This window comes from Coffea arabica, chromosome 3c, assembly GCF_036785885.1.
Source record: "Coffea arabica cultivar ET-39 chromosome 3c, Coffea Arabica ET-39 HiFi, whole genome shotgun sequence".
Taxonomy (NCBI): Eukaryota; Viridiplantae; Streptophyta; class Magnoliopsida; order Gentianales; family Rubiaceae; genus Coffea; species Coffea arabica.
In genome coordinates this window covers 8,009,758-8,029,318 of record NC_092314.1, presented here as the reverse complement: position 1 = coordinate 8,029,318, position 19,561 = coordinate 8,009,758, and the positions used below count along the sequence as shown (strand labels likewise).

The 19,561-nt window shown below is 34.8% G+C and overlaps 2 protein-coding genes across 5 annotated transcripts; both read right to left on the bottom strand.

Moving 5' to 3' along the window:
• Window positions 1-310: 310 nt before the first annotated feature.
• LOC113734489 (uncharacterized) lies at window positions 311-7,743 on the bottom strand. Of its 3 annotated transcripts, none has more exons than XM_027261066.2 (12): window positions 7,571-7,743; window positions 7,366-7,471; window positions 7,190-7,253; window positions 6,984-7,085; window positions 6,843-6,907; window positions 5,684-5,782; window positions 5,273-5,352; window positions 4,969-5,185; window positions 4,040-4,095; window positions 3,569-3,697; window positions 2,453-2,636; window positions 311-661 (listed from the first exon to the last, which is right to left on the bottom strand). In XM_027261066.2, the coding sequence occupies exons 1-12, from the start codon at window positions 7,633-7,635 to the stop codon at window positions 536-538; spliced, it is 1,293 nt and encodes a 430-aa protein (XP_027116867.1). In that variant the 5' UTR covers window positions 7,636-7,743; the 3' UTR covers window positions 311-535. The 3 variants fall into 3 exon arrangements, with proteins under 3 accessions (XP_027116867.1, XP_027116868.1, XP_071938271.1); XM_027261067.2 differs by having other exon boundaries at window positions 5,684-5,773; XM_072082170.1 differs by lacking the exon at window positions 3,569-3,697.
• A 960-nt stretch (window positions 7,744-8,703) lies between these two features.
• On the bottom strand, window positions 8,704-18,799 carry LOC113734488 (beta-hexosaminidase 3-like). Of its 2 annotated transcripts, none has more exons than XM_027261064.2 (15): window positions 18,560-18,799; window positions 18,060-18,414; window positions 17,415-17,489; window positions 16,667-16,702; window positions 16,448-16,559; window positions 16,013-16,083; window positions 14,020-14,150; window positions 13,863-13,928; window positions 12,754-12,854; window positions 12,606-12,665; window positions 12,170-12,203; window positions 10,668-10,766; window positions 10,535-10,594; window positions 10,144-10,394; window positions 8,704-9,457 (listed from the first exon to the last, which is right to left on the bottom strand). In XM_027261064.2, exons 1-15 carry the CDS (start codon window positions 18,562-18,564, stop codon window positions 9,291-9,293), a joined length of 1,623 nt encoding a protein of 540 aa, XP_027116865.2. In that variant the 5' UTR covers window positions 18,565-18,799; the 3' UTR covers window positions 8,704-9,290. The 2 variants fall into 2 exon arrangements, with proteins under 2 accessions (XP_027116865.2, XP_027116866.2); XM_027261065.2 differs by having other exon boundaries at window positions 18,608-18,799.
• Window positions 18,800-19,561: the final 762 nt, after the last annotated feature.

Below are 19,561 nucleotides of genomic sequence, written 5' to 3'. Positions count from 1 at the left end.
AGATTTGGCATATTCCTATTTCATGGAGGCTCATATTAAAAGATTGGCACCACACCATGTATTATGTATTGTTCATCTCATTAGCCTATTTTTAATATATAAAGGGATTACCAAACAATAAGCTTTACATTAAAAATAAAAAAAATAATTAAAACACACACACACACACACAATCTTTATGTGTAACAAGCAATAACAAGTCCAAGATGAACCCCAGAAAAGAAATTTTCAGTTTAAAACATTTGATGGCCATTGGAATCATTAAATAAGTGATACTGCAAATGCAACTTCTCAGCCAACAATACCAAGATGCATCCAAAGTATTAAGCTGCAAACTTTTTCTGTAACGTTCGAGTTCAACTTTTGCATAACATTTGATGCCTATTTGAATCGTTAACTAAGTGATATTACAAATGCAAACTCTCAGCAACAATATAAAGATGCATGCAAAGTATTAAGCTACAGCCTATAAATTTAACCTTATCAAAGCATGAGTGGCCATCACCAGAAACAGCATTTGAACTAAATTTGTGAACTACTTTTCCATGGTATCACCAGGTTGACCTTCTGTCCGCATTTGTTGCAAAAGTATTTCTTCAATGCCATCAGCAAAACTCGAAATATCATACCGTAGGTGTTCATCCAAGGAGTTTGCCACATCCTAATTAAAAGAACAATGTGGTTAACTGCTTATCTTGTGCTTCTTCAAGGACTAAACTGAAGAGAAAACGTAATTGACAGTAACAAACTTCAAATTTAATGATTTCAAAATTTTCAGGATAATTAACATGTACTCCAACTGGAACTTAGTCACTTACACAGGGTACCAGTTATAAGGATTTAAATATGAAGGCAGAAAAGCAAATGTCTACTGACTGGGCAATCTTCTACTCCCATCACTATCTAGAAACAAGCTAGCAAGTCTCCTTTCAGTGACATGTGTTACTGAAAAATAAAAAAAATATATGATACTGATTCCTTGTCCAAGCTGATCGGCAGGCCGCAACGAAATTTAGGGACACAAAACTACATAGGTTATTGGTTGATTGCAATTCTTAGCTACCTAACCCATGTTTTGGCACCAAACTTACCTTTATTGTTTTGCACATGACCACATTTATCATTTAGCATAGCCTAGGATTCCAGATTTTCCTCCTGTCTTCCGAGAGTTAGATAAACATGTCCAAAACTTAACCACATAATAACAACTCACGTGTCTTCCTACGAAACTTGAGCTGAAAGATCAAGTTGCGCTTGGCCTCAGACCTAAGCTCTGAAGTTCAGAATCACATTTTTATTTACAGACTCAAAAGTATCTATAAGCGCATAAAGCTTTTAAAACTAAGATTCAACCTATTGTCAACTAATAATGTTTAACATAAACAACGAAAAAACTAAGCAAGATCAACTTAAGCCTATCTGAGGTGTTAACAACTATAAATGAGCCCAGATCAACACCAATCTATATGAAATCTTAGTGTTGAAAGCTAGTGATAATAACTGAAGGAGCGCATAAAGAAATGAAAAAATAAACTTAAAAAGAATTGGTGGTCTTCTGATTTCTAGTAAAAGGCTTCCCCTAACTTTATTCCTTAACAAATAGTGCATAGCTCACTAACAAAAATTTACTACACCATTTTAGTCCATATTAATAATTGTTCCATGACCCAAGAGTTCAATGGGGAAGTTTAAGAGTGTCTGATAACAACAAAACACACAGATGAAGAGATATATCTCATAAGCACGACCAGATTTTGTTTTTTTTTTTTCCTCAGACCCAAAAAAAGAAGATAGGCTTTCTTTTAATTACAGAAAAAGACTGATAAGAATTACCTACCTAGTGCTACATATCTCTTTTCTGTGAGCATACACCAGTTATGTGGAGAAGAACAAAAACAGGCTGGTTCCACCTACTCAAAACTATGCACAGAATGCTGCCTTCTTCACATGGCAAACACCTCTATGACCAATGCAATCAGTGACGATTAATCTTAGAAGTGTCGGCTAAAAGTGATACTTTTTGCTGCCCAAGTGGAGGAGCTCATTGCAACATGGAAGATTAATGATCAGAATCATGACATCGCGGTATAACTTCATACCAAGAAGCAGCAGGGAGAGCGCTCTTTTCATTTTTATGGAGTCAAGAAGATTACTCAAAGATAGCCAAAAGACATCTCTCATGCTCTCTCATAATTGGTTATGCTTTCCTTTTATTAATACTTATCAACAAAACCTTACCATTTGCATTCTACTGTAGCTTGTTCTCACAGAACAAAGCAACCCAAAGGAGTCAAGTATGTCAAACTTGAACTCAAAACATTACAGAAAAATCAAATTAGTACTTTAAGAAAAAAGTGCATTTCCAGTATTGGTGGTTTCAGCTGCTTACAAATTGGCAATTCTGAAATACTAACATAGTCAGAAAGAAAGAAGTAAATGAAGCAAAACTTACCACAACTTTGCAAAGGAAGCTCAGAGAAATTTCCTTAGAGTAGTTACTCGAGCTCTTAAGCGTCAATAGATTCAAAGGAGCACTAGCTATGGGCCAACCCTGAGCCAGCCTTATGAAAGCATCAATTCCACCAACCATGTGAGCCACTATCATTTCATCTCTGTCCAAGTATTCAAAAGAGTGCCTGCATTGATAAAAAGTGTCCACTATATGAGATCTCTCAGATGGTGCAACAAACCAACACAAAAGTTCCTCAAATCAGATACTTCAGTCTCAAGATCTATAATTGGCCTTTGATACAAACAAACTCTGGAACATCAAACGCATGAAGAAAGGAGAAAAACAATGCCCCAACCAGAGAGTTGAGCACACTTGGTTCTAACTTATTATTCTTGATTCTAGCACAAGGGTGAACAACCAATTCCTACTTTATCTATTGAAAGCTCAATATCTTTTCTAATGATTTTCCCATTCACAGCGTAAACTAATGCAGAAAATTTAAGAACTTTCTTTTACACAAAATATAAGCATAAGTCCTATGAGACTTCCAGTGGTGATGTGGTCCAGCAATTTTACCCTTAAAAGTTGATGAATGATTCAATGTACATTCACAATAACTACGAAAATGGAGGCTCAAGGGATCAGATTTTTGCTTGACAACTAAGTATCGGACAAAGAGGCAGCAACTTACACATGATAGAGCCACAGTTCATAAATGAAATATAATTTGCTGTACAAGGCATTAAAGTTTGGTTTCAGTACAGTAGTACAAGCAAAAACTAATAACAGGCCACAATTAACAGAGTGTACTCATAGGACTTTGATGCCTTGTACCGAAGAAAAAGTAAATATACTCATAGGACTTTGATCTAGACTTCAATAGTTTGAGGTCAAATAACTCAAAACAAGTGTCTGATTTTCTGGATGGAAAGCTTTTTAAAAAAACTCAAAAAGGCTTCTAGAAAAAATGATTGGGAAGCATCTTAATAGTTGAATTACAAGATTAAGCCTATATTGATCCAGTATGCTGCTCAAAAGTCCAAGATAATTCCTATTTTAAGATTACATCATGCAAGTAAGATTGCAGGCAATAGAAGTAAAATCCATACAGCAGACCTTGACTTATTTGCACACTTCACTACAAAGCGCCTGAGAGTGCAAATAACTATTCGATCTTGGACTCTTCTGAGAAACCACTCCAGAGAAGACAAATTATCCAGTAACGGCAAAGGTGAATAAAGTTGCCTGGAAGCATGGAAAAATCAATATCATTCGGGAACATTACTTGCAAAATATTTTGGGAAAATCAATATAATTCAGGAAAAAGCAAAAGATGAAAGACAGTGACATCATTTGCCTATCTAAGTTGGCCAAGGCATGTCATGGAGGACCAAGATGTTTCTCAACACTGTAAACAACAAACTCCAAACAAAATCACAGAAACAAGAAGATTTACCCAGTTATAAGTTAGAAAGGAGGCACATCAAGGGACAATAAAGATGAGGATAATTCATTACGGATTTATAATTTCATGACAGATAGAGATACCATAAAAATGGTATTGAAGAAAAGGGAGCAGCAACTAACCTGAAAGATTTTGCAACATCAACAATTTCACCAATATACACATCATTTGGGAAAATCTGGAGATTTCATGAAGAATATTGGAATAAGAAACACTAACATGAATGGCATCCACAACCAGGAAGATATTTAAAGACAACTATCAACTCTTCATTTACAATCACATGTCAGCAAAGAATTGTGCAGAAATAAATATTAGGGGAAGTAATCATACGCAACCTTACTGTGAATAAATTGCTGACTGCCTACAACTGAATCCAAAGCACAATCCCATATTGATATAGAGAAACCTCCGACAATAAAATTCTAATAATCTAGCCTAAACTTATAGTACATTTCTCAGCAAACATCATAAGACAGCATTCTCCAAAAACAAAATAATAAGAAACTTTTTCTCACTATAATCTGTAGGTGGTATTGTGCTTAAAAACTATAAACTAGTTGTCTACATGTGATGTGAATTGGCATAAACAATAATTCCAAAAGAAGGAAGTGACATCTATTAAACTCATACACTTAGAGGAGAGGCTGTAACCCTACAGATATCATTCTTCTGTGTTGAGCTCTATAAGTTATTTGTATTCAAGTACAATTATATAAGCTCAACAAGCATGTAAAGAATAGATATCTTCAGAAGCTTACCAAAAAAAGGAAAGCAAAAAGAATGATATCTTCTGAAGACTTTGCCAAAAGAATGAGATATAGATTCATTCCAAATTACATCTCTTGGTTTGACCATGTAAGGTTACTAAGATAGAGTTGAATATAAATACTTTAGATGCTAAGATAGAGTTTAGATGCTTTTTTTTTTCTCCAATTAAGTAGGAAATGAAGTTTGTTCTCAAAAGAAAAAAAAAAAAAGAGGTAAAACTAGAAGGAGAACCAGATGTCAGATAAACTTTATACTTCTAAAAATTAAAAGGGAGTCATACCTCAGCATTCTTTAGCTCCAAGGTCCCATCAACAACTTCTATAAGCAATTCATGATTCTGTTCTGATGGTTCCACAGAAAGTTCTACTTTTTGCAGGCATATCATATTATCCATGTTTGGGATGTATGTTGTCAAGGACAATCTTACGGAGTTCCCTTCGAATTCAAGTACTTTGAGACCTGATAATGCATCCTCAATCTTTTCTACAACCTCAAATCTGAAAAGAGAAATAAAATCAAGGAGACAATTTAGAGGAAAAGAAAGATCATAAAAATTCTAAAGTATTTTGACTTTAAAAAGTTACATTTTAACTTGATAGTCAAGATCCTGCAACGACTTCAAAGTGCTTTTGCTCTTCTCAATCTGATGACTTAGTTCCAGAATCTTCAACACAGGGAAACATTTTTGAATTATTGTCTATATCTAAAAGATACCAAAATGACTGGAAAAATCCACCAACAAAAAGTTCAAAACGATTAGAAATCTTGGTGCTAACAACAACTGCCTAGCTCCAGCTGCAAATGGGATCAACAACAGTCACAGTTGCTAAGAGAATATGATGATATAATCAACAAATTAATGTAGACATTCCTATCTTTATCCTGCATATTATGGGGGAAAAACAAATCATGAAACTCTGTCTACCTTAATTCCAAAACAGTAATATAAACTTGACACAAAGGTATAGCTAGATATGGATATAGAGATCACGGACCTCAATATTAGAGCCATCGCATGCCTTTAACCTATTGGCTTGATCCTTGCCATTTGTAGAGTAATCAACCTGCAAGTCCCCATCTCTTCTCTGGATGCCCTAAAAGACATGACAAAAAAAGACTATTTTTCTTTTCAAATTTGCAAAGCGACAACAGAAAGGCACTTGGCTACTGTTGAATTGTCTAAACTTAGCCATAAAGATTAATGAAAAAGCTGTTAATGTACTATCTAGTCAGAATCACTACCCCTTTCAAACTGATTAGTGACACTACAGAAAGGAAAATCTACATCTAAACCACTAAATACTGCTAGTCTAACTCAACTTCAATGATTGTTGAATTATAACTGAAAAGGAAATAGCATACCTACATATATAAACATGGAGGAACCACATTTGCTTCAGCCAACAAGTAAGAACGTTATCATACTTTTGGAATACTAATATAGTTGGTAGAATTGGGCTAGCCACCCATAGACGTTGATAGCAACGTTATAGATAACAGTTGCGGAGAGAAAGAACAATGTAGCAGGTGCTAAAGAAACATCCTTTGCAAAGTTAAGCTACTTTGTGCAAGAAATTAACAAAAGAAGACACCTTTTCTTTTCTTATTAGAAAGATGAACATTTAAACAGACACAAAAAAACAAAATGTGTTTGGTCACATAAAGCAACAAATTGACTACCTTTAGCCTTTTATCTCCTAACTCATATAGCCATACAACTTCTTTGCTAAAGTCAGGGCATTCTGTTACCATTCAGTTAGTTGAAAAGAGATAACTGAAACAAGAATGAGGAGAATAATGTCCTCAACAATTGAACACGCATACCTTATGATATCGAAGACAAAATGGTGACAACTGACTAATACTGCCCCGCCAAAAAACAGCCTAATTGTGTGCTATTCACACCAAAAGAACAAGGAAAAAAAATTTATTCTTATATATGTTAAAGTCTCCAGAAAACAGACACCATCTTGGATAAGTAACCACTCAGTCATGAGTTACTAGTATCAGTTCTAAGCTTTCAACAATAAATAGGATACCCTGTATTACAAAATTAATCCATTCAACAATGAATAGGCACAAGCTTTCGTGCTTGCACAATCCTTTTACAGCATCATTAAAATTTGATCATTTAAAAAAATAAATTTTACTTGCCTGTTTGTCAATAGAATCCAAGAAGCTGCTTAAACCTTCAACCTCAGATTCAAGTTGACAAGAGTCTGCAGTAAATCAAGTAATTAAACAAAAAAATCAGTCTGTCTAAAACATCAAAAACCCCATTTCCAATTTCCCAACCTTCAACATATCTCCTTGAAAGCTCATTGAGTTCATTCTCGATTTTTGCATTCTCACTCTCCACTGACCTTAGCTCATTCTTCAAATGATCCGAAAGTTCCGCTATATTAGTAACACAATAAATCAACTATATCACCAAAAAAGACATCTACAACGTAAAGAAAATACTTTAAAAAAAAAAAAGAAAATGGTCAGAAATTATATACCTAAACCTTCAAGGGATAGTGAGTTAATATCCGAAGTATCAGCCATAATTTGATCCATATTGCTCTAGACATAACATTCAAAACCCAAGTAAAAAAATCAAATTAAACTAAAAAAGAAAATGACAAATTACAAAAAGCTACTATCTTTTTTTCCTTTTTTCCTTTCCCATTTTTACCTGGACTTCGAGAGCTTGATCTTGGAATAACTCCTTCACTTCTGAAGGGCCCATTTCGTAATCTTCATTACAACTCCTCAGGATTTCTCTAAGCTCCAAAATTTGACTGCAACGGAAAATCCATTAAAAAAATTAAATTAATTAATTAAACTGCAAATGCACAATTTAGTGTGTGTTGTGTGTGTAAACTGTAAATCAAAACTACCTTTGAAGGGAATCGAGATCAAGGGTTTCTGATGAAGGAGAGATTGCAGTTGAATCTATTTCCATTTTTTTATCCTCGAAATATTCTGGAAATGTTTGATAATTTCAATTTTCTCAGTTTAGACTGTAGAAAATATCTCCCGCCATGAGAGTGATAAGTCCGAGCGGGTTCCTGGTTAATGATGACTTAGATTTCGGATCTGATAAGGATCCGACCCTTTTTGAATTTTAAACTGGTAAATTGTCAATTAAGCCTTCTACAATTGAATTTCTTTGATTTTGCCTATATATTTGTAATGTTTGTACTTGTAGTCCTTTTGGCTTGTTTAAAGAGGTAATGACCATTTTGACTGAAAAAAAACAACAAAGAGTTTGGTTACCAACCGGCTCTTACTGCTAACTGGTAGAAGTATCAATTGGCTTTTTTGAGTCAGATTTTAACAAATCGAAACTTGACTTACAAATCATATGAATTTTTGAGTTTCAGATTTTCAGCCCTTGAACTCATATCAAAATGTTCAAATTTAACTCATATTATTAAATGAGTTTTGGGCTCAAATCAAACTTGGCCCAAACTCATAATTATATATATTATATATTTTATAATTGAAAATTAATATAAATTTATATATAAATTATTAATATTGTATGTTGTAATATGTATAATCATAAATTATAGATATTAGTATTATACATATTTTACATATATAATTATACTCATATATGAGCCGGACTTTAATCGAACTTGAGCTTAATATGACCAAACTCGGCTCATATTTAATTCAGACCTAATATTTAGACCCAAATTCTGCCCGACCCAATTAAAATTTATGCTCAATGAAGTTTTTTGGGTCGAATTGAATGAATTCAGATTGACTTGACCTCATTAACAGTTCTACAAACTGGCTATTGCTAGGAAGAAAGAGCCACGAGTTAAAGCAGGTTATCATTGATAAAGATCCCCAACCTAAATTTATCTTCCAGATCCTAACTTTTCTTAATTCAAGATTGATGGCAACTCTACCCAAGGGACCTTTCTAATGAAGGCGTGAGAAAGTTCAATTGAAACTCCTATCCAGTTCATAATTATGGCCCAAAAGCGTGAGCCGTCTAACGATCATTGTATGAGGCACAAATTTCAACTGGTTCAGTACTTACATTTACAATATTAGCACACATATTACTTAGTGCAATTGTCATTGAAAGTGCCTAATTGCATGTTATGTTAAGCAAGAACCTCCTACAATGACTTGTATGCTCAATCCAACCAAACCAACAAAATTTTATTCAGCTTCAAAAAAAAAAAATATACACAAGTCCACCTTTTTTCATTTATTTTCCTTTTCTTTCCTCCCTTGGACCAAACCACCTTCTCTAAAATCTACTTCAAAGTAATTTCCTTCAAAATTTATTCTGATGTAGCCATCATCACCAGTGCTGCCATTGTCAGTCTGCTTTTCTTGCCTCAGTTTCATGATGTATTTCATTTCTTGTGATGAAACCTTGGACTGTTCGATTAGATGCTTGTTAATATTTCAGTGCCATGAAAATTGGAGTTAGAGAGATTGAAATGAGCCTTTGATCCACTGTTACACCTTTTTTCTTCTTCTTCTCTCTTCCTGCTGTAGCTTTTCTCACTTACAAGTCCAATTTTCAATCTCTCTCGTCTCCATGTATGGAGTTCAATATAATATCATCATGTAAGAGACGTGTTTAGCAGACTATTGCTTGTAGCAGGAGCCTGGCTCCATGGGAGCTGCTCGACCCCATCCTGTCAATGGCGCAGCTGCAACTCCTCTTTGGTTCAACAAACACCTAAAATGTGCTAATCTTTCGGTAACTTCTGTTGTATCCTTGGCTACTTTGTCGTAAGGGGTCCATAATCTCTCTTCATTAGGAAACAAAACAAAGGGGAATAGAAAGGTTAATGACTCAACAATCAGTAGAGGTAGTACCATATATTTCAAGATAGAAGCTGACAAGGCATAGAAATCATAAATCTAGTATAATATCACTAGCAGCAAAAGATGGCTTGTAAACAAATTGGATGTCTTGATGTGAAGCCATCTTTATCATTATTTCATAACAATGGCTTCGAAAATTATTTGATCAGTGACTTGCATGAATGACTAATAGAAGAAAAGAACTTCGAAAGATTTTCCTGGTTTTCTGTTTGTTGAAGCATCCTTTCCAAAGTCCAAACAAGAAGTGATTAGGTAATCATGGGAGCATAATAGCTCTTGAAATCATAAGTAGGATATGGTTTCTTGACTGCCATGCTTAACAGTCTTTGAAATGCGCACGTATACTTCTTTCGGATCAAGAAGCTTTTAAGATCATATCTTATAAGACAAGCGTGAATGACAGACATCAGATGCCGAATCAGTCTTTTACCCTTGCCCGACAAGGGATCCACCAATTTAGGGATATAGTATAACATCACATATCAGGAGATTCATTTGTAAACAGACAGCATAATGACTCTATCCTTGTACCTTATGCAGTCTTAAACCAAAAACAATATTTAGCAAAATTAAGAATCTCTATTTAGTATGGAATACAGATATGATTTACCTGCTGCTGCTGCTGCTCGTGGCCATATTGTTTGCTCAATATCTGACCCGTCAACACGTTCACCCCACATGCATACTTCACCCCCCATAACTAATGCTTTTTGCTGAGGCTTTCTAATATTAAATAGGGGCTCATTGGCATAGAAAGTTTTCCATGTTGTACCTACATTATCCAAGTACCAGCTTTCCTGGTTACTTACAATGCATTGGAATCCAGCTGCAACTGCTTGCTGAACAACACCACCTCTAAGCCTGTTAGAGAATTCATACATGTCCATTTAGCCCAATGTATGAAATACTAATTCATAAACACAGTATATTTCAATAACAGGTTAGGTTGAAACTTGAACCTAGAACATTTGCATCAAAAATCAAAATGAGGAGATCCTTACCAGTGGTGGATAACAGTTTCTCGGCTCAATTTACTCCCAAAATTGACGAAGGTCTCCTCCCTGTAATTTTACAAGCAAAAGTTTAATTAAATCCAATTGATGCAGAAAAGTTTCCTCAAGTAGATGATTTTACCAGTTCACAATTTTATATCCATAGGATAAAGCTATTTCCTGTGCTTTCAAGACAAAGTACCGATAAGCCTCATCTCCATTAAGACCTTGCTCCTTTAACCTGTTGCATCAGATAGCTCTTTCAGCAGCATAGAAAGAGTCACTGTCAACTTGATTCTAATAAACACAACCAAACAGAGACGTCAATCTAGTAAACAAGACATTGAAGTATGATATAGCAGGGATGAAATCTATCCCCATGCGCATCCCAAGAGTCCTAAGGCTTGCCTGTGCTTTCTGTAATAAAAAAGTTTGCCTGTCTTTTGTGTTTTGTGTAACAAGAGTGAGCTGAAAATGTTTATCTCACAAATTCCCCTAATCCCCTCTTTTAACACTTTTAACTCTTTTATTCTATCAAACTGCACAACTACTGATAAGGTTGATCAATTCTCATCCAAATCTGCCAGATAACTACAACCCTTCTCCTTCTTCAACGAGCTCCCCCAATAACAGTAAAATGACAATCTAATTGTATTAAGTCCTAGCAACTTGTTAAGGCTAAACCATCAGTCCGAAATGTTTTAAAGTCAAGAAATTAGTTGTCCACAACTTGAAGGATTTTATGCACATAATGCCATATCCATAATGCATCTCCACATGTTTCTTCAATTCCTTAAATAGATAAGCTCTCTGCTATTGATTAACTAGGCAGGATGGCAGAAAAAGCATCCTCTTTCTAGACTAATGATATCTGCTGACAACATGATGCTGTGGTATCAAAAGCAGGATACTAGCTAAAGTGAGGAAGCAAAGGGTCTTCTAGTATGGTGTCTTCAAAATCAAGTAATATCAGATCCCAAGAGATGATGACAGGAAGTTTAACATAAGGTGCAAAACCATATTTAGCGTGAAAACTGAGCAAGTTGAGATCATAGGACCTCTTCTCTTTATCCTTTATCTAGGAAAATGGGTTTACTTACAACATAGAGGAATCACCAGTAACTTCTCCTCGGAAGTGATTTAGGCTTTAATAATTACTCCCAAGTTATCTATAGTTAATAAATGAAGCTAGAACTCTTTCCAAAATGTGAAATGTCCAAATCATTCTTAAATGCACAATCATGTTTCTTAAGATAAAAGATCATCCTCTTGCACAGATACAATCCCAAGACACTAAAATCTGTATATCAGATCCAAAAGACACTAGCACAAAACATGTATTAGATCAATACTATAGTGTTTTGTTGAAATTTCCGCAGCCATGTCATGTAGAATAACATGTATCAAGAGAAAGATGTGCTGATATTAACCTCAATTTCCAGTAAAACAATTTTAGATATTGACCATTGCACATTCCCTTTGCCACAATGTCATATCTATGGCATTTGAAACTAGTGAACTTAGCATGGACAGATTATGCTAATACATATTAACATCCATGAATATCTACTGAAAGCTTCAGAGAGTTAAGGAACCCTGAGACAAAATCAATCAAAAGAACAAGTAATGCTTTGAAAGTGTTACCAGTTGCTTACATGAGGAGTTGAAGTCCAGCAACCTGCACTCACATCAGTTGCATATGATTACTGAGCTTTGTTTAAAGAAGAAAGAAATAATTACTTTATAAGCTAGACTAAACAGACATGAACATGCACTGAACTGAATACACAAATAACTATTGTAAATAACCGAGATTTGCATTGAACAAATGACAAGATAGCCAATCTTGGTGCTAGCTGAAAGCAGTTACCTATTGGATCAACAGTCATTTTGTTTATCTTCTCAAAGATACAGAAGACACAAGAGATCCAACTAGTACAGTCTTGAAGACTCGAGTCATTGAATTTTTTGAATTGCAAAAACATCTCAATCAATGAGGCCAGAAGATTAGCATCTCCATACATGACACAAAATAGCTTCATACAATGTAAATATGGACATAACAAAAAATAAAACTCACTTGTGTTCACTTCATCTCCTCCAAGGTGAACAAATCTGTACTTGAAGATCTTACTTATATCTGAAAATTAAAAAGATTTTCATCAGGTCGAGTTTTCTTTTGTCTTGCAGTGAAATAGACATGAAAATTTTTCATAAAGAAGTATCACCTGAGAGAATTCCATCTATAACTTTGAAAGTAAAATCATTGCTAACATCAAGAGGTTGTGTACAATTTATTGATGGCCAAAGTGAAGGATAACCAATACCCCTACAAATTGAAAATAGTTAGTTCTAGAGATTATATTGCAGAAGTCAGAATAAAAAAGGAAAACTGATGACTACTAATTCAGGTCCTAAAATTTCAAAGACAAGTTTCTGAACCCACTAACATACTTTTAAGTGTTTGACAAACAATTTAGAATAAATTACAGATTGATTGGGCTTTTCAACATTATATCTGTATCTCAATTACCAGGATTCTGTTCCTTTTGATCATTGGCATTTGAAAACTGCAAACTTACTAAAAGATTACTTTATGATCACCATTACAACTCTCCTAAGCTTCATATCAAATATAATCACAAGATCCTCCTTATAGAGTTACAAATGTAGCCAAACCAGAAAGGTGGTAACATGACTGTTTCTGAGGTTTTAACTATTCTCATTTCTTCAATAAGTTACTGCAAAGAACATTTACAAAATGCCAAATCTCCAAAGGATGACCAACCTAATTATAAATAAGAACACACAATAAAGTTCAAACTACTAACAGGTAAGCACCTCCCTTCTTTCGTCGGTGGAAAAAATACTCCATAAATGACACATACATTCAAACAGCTTAAAAACATTACTTCTTTAGTGGATGGCTAATGCTAGTGAACACCTCACTAGCGTGTTCACTCCTAAGGGGGTGTGGAGGTGCGGGGTGGTAGGGGAACAGAGTCAATCCTTTTTTTTTCCCTTCTTCTTGTCACAAATTGATTAAGACTTTAATCAACTAGTTAAATGTGAAATTTATCAAGTAATGCAACTATTTTTCTGCAAGGAGATGCAACAAACCTGTTGATCTCAACAAAAAAACATAAAATGATGATGCTTTTACAAGCATAGCTGTTGCACAGCGGGCATTATATACCAGCATGCTATTGGAGAAACAACTGAAAAGAACTAAAATAATTTGAAAATCCTTTTCTGCCATTAAACTCATCCAGTATCATTCATGTTCTTGAAAAGAAGGTTCTTAGCAAAGTAGTAATGCAGAAAGCAGATGAGTTACCAGGATTTAGCATGTCCCGGCGCATCAATCTCAGCCAATACATGGATTCCTCGTCTTTGAGCATATCTGCAACATTACAATTTCAAATCTCAAAAAGATATGTCATGGAAGATATCAAAATGGACCTAACCCGAAAAGATGCATAATAATAACTTGCCTGACAATCTCAGCAGCTTGAGCCATGCTGTATCGTTCTGAACTAGAATAAGCACCATTCCACAACTTTGGATAAGAAGGTATCTCAAGAGGAAAAGATTCTTCATCTACTATGTGCCAATGCAGCACATTCTGCAAACCAACGAAAACTATCATCCAAAGTATAAACAAATTATTGATTCTCAAGGCAACTTTCACATTCTTGGGAGCAGACAGTAAAGATGATGCTAAGTTGCTAACATTACACATGACTACCTTAAAATTTTCTTGTAAACCATTTATTTGAATTTTCTGATTCCTAGGAGCATTAACCTGGCTTCCATACTCACATCAGCATCAATGGTGCGGGTAATGCCAGTACAGAGTCATGCTTGTAAGCAAATCAGATGAAGCGCCACAGGAATACCAATGTCAAAATACTAATGTTAAACAGCTTTTGAGAATCCATCATGGAATGGTGCCAGGTTATCTCAATAGAGGGCAATGTTGGCGTTCTCTTTGTTATATTTGTTGACATTCTCTAAAGCAACCAAAAATTTGGAAGACTTCATTCTATTTGAGTTCAATGTCTCCATTTTATGAAATTTTTGTCCTTATACGGATATGGTGATTTGTATTGCTCGAGTTTCTCAGGAAAAAAGGCTTCACCGTCAATAATTGTGGAGTATTTAATATCCATAAATAAGACTAGAACATTCATAGGCCATAAGAACGGTTCATCAATCTCATGTCAAAAATTTATACGGTTTGAAAGTATCCTTTCCTGTTCACCATTTCCCTACTTCGATCAGTTAAAGCAAACTGGAAATCTTATAGACACTATAAGTGCACTAGCTATCCAGTCTAATGCATAACCCAATAGCAATAAATTTTACTGTTCTTATTGCACATGCAGTGAAGATCTAAACAGCTTATATGAAAGAGTTTTTACAGTGACTCCAGCTATTGGGTTAGTCCTCAACTAAACCCCAAATCCCAATGGTTCGTGTGAATTTCCCTATAATATCCACCACATCTATTTTCGTGAACTCTTGGCCCAGCGTGTAAGTGATGGCAGATTGATTGTCCATATTTACTTGGATACCAAATGAAGACTGGATAGCTAGCCACCAACAGCCTCCAAAATGCTAGATGCTTGACCCTTTAACTCATTATCTATTCTCATTATCTTTGTTTAAGCATCCAATGAGAAGTTCTCCTATGCCACAGTAGCTTCTTGCTCAGATCAATCTGATCATTTATTTGCAAATTGAAATGCAAACTAGGATCTGTCAGTTGCTACACAAAGCAATTTACTCAGTGGACACCTAAGAAGACAGTGCTTATGGTATAAAATTATCTCCTGCTCCAGAAAATTCTAGCAGATACATTTCTGCACAATGTCATTTGTTTCCTAAATGGAAGCAGTAACTCAAAGAACCAGGAAACAAAGGTGCCAAATAGAAACATAAACTATTGTCAGATTAGTGAAGTGCTGCTAAATTCTTACAGCATCCATTAGACTGAAAAGTAGTTTAATGCTTATGTCTGTTGAAAGAGCTCCTTATATCTATGCCTGATTCTTTTTCATGAACCAGGCAAGTGACAGTGTAAATACTTGGAAAAGGGGTGGCGCAACTCAAAAGTTAGGACTTGCTTGTAAGAATATCTGATATATCTCTAGAAAAGTGAGCATTATGCTTACATTTGTTCCTTTGGTGTGTATGACACAATTTTAGTCACAATTCAGTCACTTGACAAGATTTTCTTTTTTTTTTTTTTTTTTTTTTTTTGTGGCATGTATTCAAGAAACTATTTTCTCTAGACAACGCAAAAGCTTTGGTTCAAACACACAATCAATTGCACTCTATAATCTTTTTCTTTTTCCCCTATAATCTGCTATAGATTCCTTTATGCACATAACTATTAGAGAGACAAATCATTGAACTCAAATTCCTTTATGTAGTCAAACTGAAAATAGCAAAACAGGTTGCATGAAATTATCTGGTGCATACCAATTTGGCAAACGTCATAGAATCGATGACCTTCTTTATCACGGGCACTGGCAGAAAGTGCCGAGATGTATCTACACAAAGTACATGTGACAACAGAATATAAACATTAGCACCTTGAATAGAAAGGGAGTGCTGACAAAGAATATTAGTGCATTTGACTACTAGTCTATGGTGGTTTATGAATGTTGGCCATGGTCATTTCAACCCTTCAGATGTTATGTAAATTTCAATAGTTTCTGGGAACCTCCAAAAAATTTTGGAATGCCTCTGAAAAATATTGACTGCTCAACTCCAGCACTCCTTTACTAAAATAAATAAAGAAACACAGACACAAAAATTCACAATCCTCTGCTTAATTTGTTCTTCCTTATTATGTGGAGGAAATGGCAAACCAAAATAATGTTAAACAATGCAAAATTTTTAAAGGCATCTCACCAATCAAAAGCCCTCGATAAGAAAACCTTGGTTCATCGAAAATGATCCATGGAGCCTGACGAATTTCAATTACTCTGGATGAATGGTTAAAATAGCAAACTTGGCTAAATGTCTGTAGCAGATCGATTGAAAGTAAACATTTACGTCAGATCTTCTTTTCAAAAAAAAAAAATTATATATATCAAAAGACTATTTTAGTATCAAGAGTGAAAATCATACCTCTAGTGCGTGTAATGCCCCATACACTGTTTTTGCCTGCATAGAAGCGAAAACTTCTAATTCATGCATCAAATATAGTATAGAGAAAGTACTGGCATGGTTTAAACTTACTATCCCCCAACATTAACCAAGTATAACCAAAAAAATCCTGCAAAAGCTTTATTGCCTTAAACAACTTGAGGAGATAATGTTTGTAAATTTCTATTGCAAGAACAGTGGACAACTGCACTTTTGGCCATGCTAAAGTAGAGGGTCAAGGGTGTTTCCACTTCATGCTAGCTGACAATGAACTAACTAGAAGTTAAAAGTTCTCATGAAAGGTTCAATGCAAGTGGTTATTTTAGTTTGGCAATTAAGTATTGAACCTAAAACTATTAAGCTTCCTACATCTTGGTTAGCGTTTTAATGACATTGACAGTTTACATGTTGATATTGAAAATTCTCTTTTACTCAAAAATAAGCTTTAGGGCTAAGATAGAGCTCCTGTGTTTATGATCTTTCTCTCCACATGATCAATGTTTTTAACGGTTATTCTAGCTTTAATTTAATCTCCACATCCTTAAGACCCTAGATAGCAAAATCTGCAGCCTCACTACTTAAAACAAGATACAGTTCCTAGCATTTAAAGGTCAGATTTGAAAAGGCGATAGTTATGTAAAGACAGCAGAGTTGTCTAAAGAAAAGCTCATCCTGCTCTTGAAACCAGAATTCATCTTATTGCAATTGCAAGCAACTTACTCAAACTCACCTCAATATATGCATAACTTGGATCTCCCAGCATTGGGACTGATAACTTGTATGACTCATCAACTCCGTGCTGTAACTGCATTCAAAGAACATCCTATGCAGTTTCAAATCACATTAAGGTGAAAACAAACTTGTAAATGAATCGTCATGCTAGAAGCCAAACTGCAAATAGAACATTCTGTTCTGAAAAGAAGCTTCACAATAAAGTTATTCAAAGCCTGTGACAAATAGAAATCTGGTTTCCTTCACTAGTCTGGGGTTTGGACAGTGAAATGTCACCGAATCTACAATCAAATTAAGTGAATAAGTTCAACGAAGTCCTCTGCATAATTGGCTAAAAGAAGCAATTACTCCTTATCGGTGTTCCACTATCTTCATCTTAAAGCTCATATGTCAAGTTAATGGGACAGGAAAGATATTTTACCTCAAGTCTTTTAGTACTAAATTAGCAGGGTGATATTCAGAAAAAGTAAAGTTGTTGGAAACCACACCAAGCTCGTCATTTTGAAGCAAAGATATGTATAGAAACTACACTAATAACTCCAAAATCCCACAGTACTGTGCACAGTTATATCTATTTTTTCTTCGTGGCCCAATTGGATTGCAGCAAAGGAGAGCAGGGAAAGTCGAAACTTAAATGGTTTACCTCATCACTTGGCGAAACAATGACCACATGAATTGCCTTGATTATAAGGGAAGAATTAAAACTGGAAATATTGGTTTGAAAAACATGATCTCCTTTTAGGATTTCAAGGAACCTGAAGAATCCATCCTTGAAAATTCCTGAAGCATCACTATACATTCTCCCATCAATCCTGAGCTCCAAATCATTTCTGAGATAAAGTGTACCTCGTCCATGGCTCACTGAGACAGGCATGGGCCATATCTTCAAGCCCTTATTATAACCAGCAGCAACTGCTATTACTAGAAGATGAACCACTAAACTCCCAAGAAATATCTTCTGAAGTATCCCTTTCCTCCCCATCACAGCATTCTCAATCCTACCAACAAAACAAAAACCAAGAAACAATCAAGAAATTTGACGCAGCTCCAATAATACGTCACATTCAGCAACTTCATCGATGGAAATGGCAATCAGAAGTGGATGGAAATTCAAGAAAGTATCTAAAGTCTTGCAGTTATTACCTCATCAAGAAGAAAAGAAGTTCAAGAAACTGAGGTTGAAGTACTTACTTCTCCAATTATCTTACAGGAACCAATGAAGCACAGAAGAATTTAAAAACAGATTTTCAGAAGATGAGACATCTTGTTAAGTATCCTGCAACTTAACTCATATACAAGTACCAAGAAACTGAACCAACTAATGATGCAAGCTTATCTGTTCGATGTTCACCTAATCATATTTAATAGAGTCAACGGTTCACGCTCTTTCTTTATTCAATCAAATCTTTGTGAATTTGTCAATAAACGACTAACAATTAAAATAAAATAAAAAAAAAAAAGCCTCACGTGTTATTTCCTTTTTCAAAAGGAAGTTGAAGTCATCATATCCAATTGTCCGATAATAATTAGGTTCAATATTTTTTTAAAAAAAAATGTGTAAAAATCAGTTTTACTTTTCCCTTAAAACGTTAAATCTTTTTCTGCAAGAGTGCATGCAATTAAAAGGACTTAATGGGTAGTAATTAATTATGATATTTGACCTATATATTATAGATACGGTTTGATGAGATAAATCACAAGCTACGCAAAGATGCTCCACTACCTAATATTTGCCATGTGAGAAAGATAAAAGTATACACAGAAATGATGGGAAATGACATGATCCTTTTGGTACGCTCTTTTCCCTTTTCGGAAAGATAATGGTTAATTACTCAAAATATTATCAAAAAAAAAAAGAAAAACCAAACATTTACGACTCTAACAATGATGTGGTATTAAACTATTGCTGTCGACCTGTGTCAATTTGACAGTAAAAATAAAATTTTTTTAAAAAAAATTTTTTTGACTGACTACCGAGTTATGTCAGTGCTGCCGGACTGTTTCCAAAGTCAAAAAAAAAAGTAGCGTCTGCCGGGCTGCTGCTTTTTTTTGAAGGAATGTACACTAAGATACACATTTGGTCTGCATTTGTTAGAAGAGAATATCGAGAGTATAAATGGAATTTAAACAATTATATAAATTTTA